The sequence below is a fragment of the Penaeus vannamei genome, chromosome 25 (genome assembly GCF_042767895.1).
Source record: "Penaeus vannamei isolate JL-2024 chromosome 25, ASM4276789v1, whole genome shotgun sequence".
NCBI lineage: Eukaryota > Metazoa > Arthropoda > Malacostraca > Decapoda > Penaeidae > Penaeus > Penaeus vannamei.
In genome coordinates, this window is record NC_091573.1 from 9309563 (window position 1) to 9319562 (window position 10000).

At 34.1% G+C, this 10000-nt stretch overlaps 1 protein-coding gene across 1 annotated transcript in view; it reads right to left on the reverse strand.

The window, feature by feature from the left end:
- LOC113805099 (N(G),N(G)-dimethylarginine dimethylaminohydrolase 1) overlaps positions 1–10000 on the reverse strand; it is a 10752-nt gene that overhangs the window by 280 nt on the left and 472 nt on the right. The window contains exons 2-7 of the mRNA XM_027356014.2: positions 8356–8529; positions 7738–7840; positions 7154–7251; positions 6356–6451; positions 5924–6052; positions 1–5625 (exon numbers count right to left, since the gene is read on the reverse strand). The exon at positions 1–5625 is cut by the window's left edge and continues 280 nt beyond it. Of these exons, the coding sequence (XP_027211815.1) occupies positions 5494–5625; positions 5924–6052; positions 6356–6451; positions 7154–7251; positions 7738–7840; positions 8356–8529 (732 nt within the window). The 3' untranslated portion in view covers positions 1–5493. The remainder of the gene's footprint in view (positions 5626–5923; positions 6053–6355; positions 6452–7153; positions 7252–7737; positions 7841–8355; positions 8530–10000) is intronic.

The window sequence follows — 10000 nt, forward strand, 5'->3', positions numbered from 1 at the left end:
ATATATCATTTAAATTCTTTTTTCAACATCAAGAAAAAAAAAGAAATTAATCCTTTCTGATAACAAACCCTGTCAAAATAGCACCAGAGTCTTCTGCAGACAATTGTACAAATTGTGCAAAAGGAAATTTACAACAATGAAAAATCAAATCCATAAAATACAGTTTTCAGAATACCAAAGTGATAAAGGAAGACATGAAAGGTAAACCACATAAATGAAACATAGAAAAGGAGCAAAAATAAATCAAATTTCAACCCATAAGATGTACATAAACGGCACAAGTCACTCAAAATTCACTATGTATGTGATATGTAGTAGTTATCCAAAGTGAGAAAGAAATAATAAAGGACAACTGTGTTCTGCAATATAAAGCCAAGTGAATAACTGCTTGGACATCCCACCGAGATGAGAAATACACAAGATAGCACTATAATGATGATAATAACAATAATGATGATAATAAATCAAGTGTGTATGTCTCATTTCTAAGGCGTAAAAGCTTTCATTTTAAGTATCAACAGGGAAGAAAAAAATGCTTTCCAGCATATGGAATGGTGGAGTTAAATATTGTTTTATGTTACAGTAGCTACCTTACATACATATAAAAAACTAATTCTGTTTTGGAAACATCTTTTCCTCTGATGCATTTATTATCATTATAGTTATATATTTTTTGCCTGTACTGTTATAATCAGTCCTGCATATACATTATGAGCTGGTTTGTTTTTTTGCAATGTCTACAGTATTCTATAGGAGTCAGTGTGTGTGAGTAGTGTGTGTGTGTGCATGTGAGTGTGTGCATCACTGCGTATATCGCTTTGTGTTCTATGTGTTTGTCCATTTGTGTCTGTGTGCCTATGTGTTTGTGTGTGTGTGTGTGTGTGCTTGTGTACATGTGTTTGTGTGTGCCTGTGTACATGTGTATGTATGTGCTTGGCTTGAGTGCATGAGATCAAGACTGTGACAGTACAAATCCAAATACAGGCAAAAAATAATAAAAAAAGAGAAAAAAATCAAGATAACACCTTAAGGGGGCAAGTGCTGCTCTTTCATCAGATCTACAGGAACATATCGAAATAGCTCATCAGACTTGTGCTCAGACCCTTACTTTGAAGGTACCAGTTCCTAAATCTTCATCACAGCTTGGTCAAAACTGGTTCTATTCTGCTGGTGCTAATGAAGCATAAAAATAATACTGGCATCATGTGCTTGCTTTCGACATCAAGAACTTGCATGGTACATGTGAAAGTTTGAAAATTTCATCTGAAGGCTATCTTTAAGGCATCATTTGTTTGTCAGTATAGTTTACCAGGCTAGCTACAGGAAGATTTTTCCGAGGAGAAAATTAATAAAGAAAAGAAACAAAAAGAAAAAAGAAAAAAGAACTACCATCACTCTATGCATATAAAAACGCATACACACAAGTGATTCCAGAGACTGATGACATAAATTCGGCTAAATCTATCTTAGACTTACTCCCAACAAACAACACATGTAACAGTACCATCATGAACCCAGAGTGGAAGATGCCCATTCTTGTAATCCTATTTTCTAGCATATATTCGAAGTCCAACATCACACGCATTTGCATTCTGGTGGAGAGGAACTACTGGGAACTGGGCGAGTAACTGGGATTAATGCTATAGCTGTGAGAGGCAAATAAATTCATAATAATAATAATAATGAGAACAAGAACAACAACAACAATTTGAAAATAATAATGATAATAATCATGATAATAGTAGTAAAAAAATGAAAAATAAATAGTAATAATAATAACAATGAAAATATAGAATGATTGACTGACAGCATGAATAATTAAGTTTTGCATGTGGAGATATAAAAGCAAAACCGTTTTTAATGCCCCTCTATTAGGAGCCAAATGCATGCAGCCTGCATAAGAAGATAATGACAATAACAACAACAATAACAATAATAATATTAATGATGACAACATTAGTAATAACACCAATAATAATAATAGATAGTAGCTGATATATAATTCCTGAATTTACAAACTGCATAAGCTTTGTTCTGTATGGTACCTACTTCACTAATCATTTCACTTATGCAAGGCTCATGACCCAAAGTCTATACAGTTGAAACTGAAATGCTGTCTAAAGTAAGTAAAACAACAAGGAGAGGGAGAGAGTGAAGGAAGGGAGGGAGAAAGAAAGAAAATAAGATAGAAAGAAGGAAGAAAGAGAGAAACAGAAAGAGAGAGAGAAAGAGACAGAATCTAAATAAGTAAAAACTCCACTCTGCAAACACAAAGAATTTACGAACTACAAGTAGGAAAATAACTAATTGTAACACTGACCAAAAAGACAGCACTTAGAATACTGTGCCTGTTACACACTACACACAGAAACAGGTTTAGTTCCCCACATAGCACCGACTTTCTTCATGCAACCTCTTCACTCAGAATATTTCCTCAGTGGTGTTCCTGTGCATCTCAGAATGTCCCTCGTTGTTGAAAATTATTCACTAACCTTTGCAATACAATAATAATAAAGATACATATTATCATCCACTTCTGTAATTTGGCAAATTCACAACATTATGTTAACTCTATGTTTAGAAACTTAATTTGTCTTATTGTTTAATTTTTTTTACGATTATGAGTTAGGTTAAAACCTTATCTAGACCTTATCAAATTACAAACATCAATAAAAAAATATACAAGGCAAACATATTAGTCAAACTGCAAGCAGACCAATTATGAATAATATATTCAGTACTATAAAACACTTTTTCTGTACTCACCTCATAGAAGCACAATCCAAGATACCTAAGCACTTGTAACTGTTTTCACAACTGAGTAAGGAGACAGCACAAATCAAGTCAAAATATAGGTGCTGTCAAGACACAACTCAAAAACAAACCTATCATGCCCGTGCAAAAATAAGGAAAGTACAAAACATTGATATTTGCACATGTAGACATTTGCACATAATGCACCCACAGATTTGCTTCTACTACATCCTGCAGCTGCTAATTGGTAATACAACCACTGCAAATATCTTCCAAAATGATGTGTGCTCACAGACTGTGCCTCTTATTTCATAGGTAAAGGCAACTTTAGAAAGCCCATTAAATGTTAACCAAAACCTGTGGACTTTCTTTTTCAACACATCTTTTTGTGAAGACATTCTTTTTCTTTTTCTTTTTTTAATGTTTCACATACAGAAAGCCTAGCACTATGAAACTGTTACTATTCAAGTTAGTTTCTTAGGTTTCTTTGAAACATAATACCAGCAAGAGTGGTCCCAGTGTGTTTATGAGCATATTTTCAATTCTTACTATGTCTATGTAGGCCTCCAACTTGACATCTCACACAAAATGTGTTAGTGGTTTAATACTTTCTTTTATAAATCAAAATAATAAGAGAGGTAAATATTTGGAACAACTCTGCTATCATGTTCAAAATGTGACAAGAAATACACTGGATACATAAAAGAATAAGGTTTTATTTCCTTGAACTCTAGACAAGGCAACCTTGATACTATCAGATCTTACGATAATTGAGGCAAAAAAAAAGAAGAAAAAAGAAAAAAAGAAAAGAAAAAAAAAAACAAAGTCACAATATCATTTTTCTTCCAGTCTTGAAAGACAATTAGTTTCACAATCAAAATGAAGAAAATTTGAAGTGGAATAATAGACAGTATTTGCATGTGTAAGCACTGGCTAATCTAAGCAAATGTTAAACTAATCTCTATACACCAATGCCATAAATGCAGAACTTAAAGGCTAAAAGGAAGGAAAATTTTAAGTCTATACCTTATAGTCTAATATCCCACATCGGGACCAATTAACAAGACACCATATACACGCGGACACAACGCGCACGTGTTCGCCACATTTCAGAAATGTTTACTTACTCTAAATGTCAGATCTGCTTTCCTTCATGCAAATTTCTGATGATGATTAAAAAATAATCTCTTGGAATGATATAGCACCTAAACAGTAAATACTGTTATTTAGCTTAAGTTTATAAATGGTTAGGATCACCCAATTATCTCTACATTAAAGAAATGTAAAGAAAAATGCCGCTAAAGATGCTGCCCCTCCCTTCCCTTTAATAATGATAAAAAGGAAGAAAAAAAAGTCCCAGTCCACAGTTATGAATATCCTTTGAGAGGCATCCTAAAGATCTGAAGATATGACTTTCTATACAAGAGCTCCTCCTCTTCTGAAACACTCCCTCCCCCCTTACCAAAAAAAATCTGAAATATTCCCCCATAAGAACCCTAAGAAATAAAGATATATAGATAAAGAAAGGAAAAACTGAAGCACAGAAATGAAAATAGTTATTATTACTACATCAGCGAGGATATTCACAACCATGGTTAACAAGAGTGCTGTGTGGTACGTCATAAGGTAGGGCCTGTAGCTTGCCTGTGCTTAGTCCCGAGAAAGCTCTGTACCAGAAGAGAGAGATTACCATTGATGTCTCCCAGCAGAAATTCATATAAGAACTGTGTGGTAAATGTGTATAAAAAAGTTGGCTTATCATCACTAAAGTTAAAATTACTGCACTGCCTAAGCTGGTGACAAAATATACATGGCACTGCTGGTGTCTTTCATCATTAAGATTAGTGAATTCACCTTTTGTACAGGAATAAGGTGTTACAAAATCACTATTGTCTCTGAGAGGGCATGGAAAGTGCTGCAGCTAATTACAGAGTGACTTCTAATAATACTACCTTTAAAGGCCAAATATGCATCAAGCACTTGCTTCATCCAAGTGTTGACTTCCACTGAGTAAGAAAAAAAAATCATAACCTATTCCCACAACATTTTCTATTTTCCACCCCCCAAAAATCCAACACCTTAATATAGAAAAGTTGTGCATCCTTCAGATCCATAGTGGAAAGAGATATCAAAAGCTGATTGTTTACAGAGCATCGGCACCTGTTTTCTCACTGAAGATCAGCAATACCACCAATAAATCATTGTCTATCCGTACACTTTCCTGTGAGCACCCAATATCTCTCCATACATATACAAAGCCCATCACACATACCCTAACCTTGAGATATATCAGCGAGGAATATTCACAAAACTTGGGAGATATATATTGACTGCATAGCATAGACGTCCTGAGACTTTAAGCGGCCGTGACTTCACATACGGACTTTTTCATCCCAGACAAAAATTTGAGGCAAGGTTTAAGTATCTGAGGGCTTTTTAAAAAGTGAATTGTCTTGTGATCTACAATAAAAAGATTCTGCTTTTGGACTACACCTTCTCTGACTTTTTCATAAATTACCTTCCTAGTCTTGAGAAGGTACATGTATCGGCTAGCATTTACACAGGTTAAACATCTGAACTATTTCTGTATAGGACCTGTTGTTGTATCTGTATATATCCAGCATATATACAATGTGTATGTCCAAACAATGCATACAAACATCTATGCATATATGTACATGTATATGTATGTACAGATGTATAGTTATAGGAGCCTTGAATGTAATGTTAAAAGCAATGTTACATGATATTCTTCAGATGTCGAGATTTGCGTATGAGAATGGAACAACTGGAGAGGTTGCCACCAGACTTCAACAACTCAGTAAAGGCCATGGGTTTTAAGGTCCAATGGGAGAGTTTCTCTTCAAAGATCTGAAACAGAAGTATAGAATGTTTCTCTTTTTTTCTTTTCAATTATTACAAGTTAAAATGACTGAGAACAGAATGAAGAAAATTTCTTTTCTAATTGGAATCTCCTTGAAAATTTCCACTCTTCCTTCCAATTTTGCAAATCAAAAATTACTTAATACCAAATATTCCAAACCTATGTATTATTTTTTCAAATTTGATCTGATATTCAGTACATAGTACATCACACTGAGAAATCAGGAACGTAAAAACAACAACAGAAATTGAACATATATATCTATATAACAAATGGAAATATCACCTTGGAAGATCCAGGATACTCGTCGCCACTTCCATGTAGAAGGAACCCATTGGCGAAAACCACGTTGGCAGCAGCGAGGTCTGGCACAGTTAGAGTCTGGTAGCGGAAAGTGGCCTCTCTCTCAATTCTCTGGAAGCAGAATACACAATTTGATGATTTAACCTGATGAGGAAGGGGCCAAAGAAGTAGAGAGAGGAGCACGGAGTCGAAAAACAGATAAAGATAAATCTATAGAAATGTACAAGGAATAATAAGAAAAATACGAATAAAACCAATCAGATAACTCACTACAAAGAAAGAAAAGAAAAGAACAAATGGCTAATTCATTACAAGACAAAGAAACATTAAAAACTGACTAGATGTACCAAAAAAAGAGAAAGAGAAAAATCAACAGTATCAGTTATCACAAAACTATTTCCTATATATTCTTACCTTAAGGGTGTCTTTGGCCTCTGGAGTGTTGCCCACACACATGACTTCTGGTCCCGCCATTGTCAGCAGAGACTTCAGGTGTAAGGCGTTGTCAACCTGCATCACAAGACACTGTGTCATGAATCTATGCTTTATAAACTGTAACATTCTATGGACAATGAAAGGTTTCCTTGAACATGTGTGTTTTCAGAAATGGCACTTAATCATGGTTAGAAAAGTAATAGGATCTTACTTAGGCAATAGAAATGGTGGGAGATGACAATAATAATAATAATAATAATAATAATAATAATAATAATAATAATAATAATAATAATAATAATAATAATAATAATAATAATAATAATAATAATAATAATAATAATAATAATAATAATAACAATAACAATAACAATAACAATAACAATAACAATAATAATAATAATAATAATAATAATAATAATAACAATAATAACAATAATAGCAATAATAACAATAACAATAATAACATTAATAGCAATAATAATAATGATAATGATAACAATAATAACAATAATAACAATAATAACAATAATAACAATAATAACAATAATAACAATAATAACAATAATAACAATAATAACAATAATAACAATAATAACAATAATAACAATAATAACAATAATAACAATAATAACAATAATAACAATAATAATAATAATAACAATAATAATTATAATAATAAAAAAAAATAATAATAATAATAATAAAAGTGAAAATTCATAATAGTATATAAACAGCCAACATAGCACAGACCCAAGACTTTGAAGTCACCAGTACCTTAATAGGTGTGCATGGAAACTCAGGAAAGGCAGACGCAAGGGCACACGCTCCAGCCTGGTTTGTGCGGGATGACAAACCCACAAAGAATTCCTTGCCTGAAAACAGACAAAAGGTCCTTCAGGAAACACTTCTCCACTTTCATCATACAATGTGAAGAAATGATGTATGTGAAAATGAGCAGCTTCAAAATTACATCTCATTTTCTATAAACTTTGAAGAGGAATAACAATGCAGAAACCTTCACCTTCTTCCATACAAATAGTATAGGGCATTGGCCACAGTTAAAACAAGAATACTCTTGAAGCGGTTTGCTTTTGTGAGATTAAGAAACTCTGAACTACACTATAACAATAATAACTATATAACTATAAAACAATAATAACAAGTAACACTTTCCATAAATTCTGGCGAAGATGGACATACATTGGCACATGCCACTCTACACACTTGGGCAATTGTCTAACATCTAAACCAGAACCTAATTAAGATATAAAAACTTTCTATCTGACAAACATCCTTTTCGTTTTGAGCTTTCAATCCAACCCTGAAGAAGATACCGAATGAAAGGGCCTCTCACCTACCTGTAAAAAGTACATCACCCCCATCAAGAGTTGCTTTGGTGTCGCTAATCTCAATGACAGGCAACTCAAGTTCATTTTTCAGTATGGACCGCATGTACTCAACCTGTAATAATGTTAATAATGATAACAACAATAACAGTGATGATAAGAACAAGCAATATAATGCTGATAATCATTAACAAGAGTAAAGCTAATCATGTGGGTCATTTGCATGTATAAAAATGTTAAACTACATAAAAAAAACTAATAGTAGAGAAACAAACTTATCTCACAATTATGGGAGTCTTGCTAACATTACTTTTCAATTTATTTTCTATATTTAGTATTGATGTTATATGGTAAACATACATCCATATCTCACTAGACTTAACTAATACAAAAATAATGGCAAATTCTCACCACAGTATTATATGTCTACCCCCCTACAACAATGATAAGAACAATTCAGGCACAAACAAGACAACAATAATACTGACTGCAACAAAAACAAATATATGTATATGTATGTATATGTGTATATATATATATATATATATATATATATATATATATATATATATATATATATATATATATATATATACATATATATATGTATAATACACAATATGTATATACCTCTTTTTCTCTGGATGGGTGCCCTGGTCTGGTCAAGAGTGCTATACCATTACAAACGACAGCCACATCCTCAACGAACATGCAGTGGGGGTGGACCTCATCTGGGGGAAGCTCGATCACATCTAGGCCAATCTCGCGTAAGGTGGCCACGTACGTCTCATGCTGTTTTCTCGCCTAGGGGATAAAGGGAGAAAGGAAAAAGTAAGAATAGTTATACTGTACCTCTGAGGGTAGCTTATTGTATTTTTCTTATCTTATCTTAATCATGGTCTTCTTTCTAGTATAAATTATTCTTTTAGGAGGAAAAACGGAATGAACTGTGGTAAATGTTGAGAAGCCATATGCATTTCCTTTCAAAATGAGTCACATTGTGTGTACTATCCCAATCTACTAGCAACTTGCTGTTATCTGTGACTGAAGGGCAACAACTTGAAGTTCAATACTATAGTGACAGCATCAAGTATCAAAGAAATGATAAGTAGAGGAGTCTCTTAAATATTACATATAAACATGGGTAACATACTGTATCATAAAGTAATTTATCATCATATAGTGACTGATTCTGTGTATTTAATTCATATAGGCTATTACCCCACAATTTCCCTGGTACCTTGCATGCCCTCCCCTGCTATCTAGGCCAAGAATGTGGGGAATGTGGGGGGGGGGGCTTCCGTGCAATAATTTTTATGTATTTGAAACCTAGACAGAAACCAGTATGGAAAGTATGGTTGATGCACACCTAAGATTTCAGTTTGAGTTCTTGATTGCAAATCTGAGTGATTTATAGTAATCAATGATCAAAACAATTATATAACATCGATATGGAATAAGGAATTTACTAATGATTTATAGGACTTTCAAACATTTTCCTATCTTAACCCACTGGCTGCGGATGGCATCATATGATACACCGTGCAATTGACAGCTGATCCCCTTCGAGCAGCGGGCGGCTGCGCAGCATGGGAGCTGAGTGGGCCAGGGAATATCAGTCGCAAAGCCAGCATTCCCCTTGCGGCCTTACAGGGCCTAGGCCCACCACCCCCGGGCCCGCGTGTGCGATGGGCTGTTTACCGCCAAATGAGTTGTTCGCCTATTGCGCGTGCTAAAACCACGCCCGCCACTCTTTCTGAGCGCATTTACATATGTTTGCATATTTGCATATATTTGCAAGGGTTTTTGCAAATTTTTGCAGATTTTTGCATACTCATTTTTTCTGAGATATAAGTAAACAAAATATGAAAGAGGGAAGGCAGCACCACTGCACGCGCGCACACTCAAGTGCGGTCCCATACGCCACCCGAGTTGAAAATAAATAAAATTAGGGGATTACACGCCATATTGCATAATACCGCGACCAATGGGTTAAAAGATTCAAGATGTGTACACTTGAGGTGCACACGGTAACCGTTGTAGACTGCAGACTTCAATTTTTTTTTTGTGCACATCCAATATCTTATCAAAAATTGCCATACTTTCCATACTGGCAGTGAGAGAGATCCATTGGTACCAAAATCATCACAATCCATTTTGATGAACTAATGGAAAAAATTAACCACACAAACTATGACTTTTGAAAATAAATTGCCTCCATATGTAAAGTTCCTATTAATAATCAGCAAACACTGACAGGAATCCAATGACACTA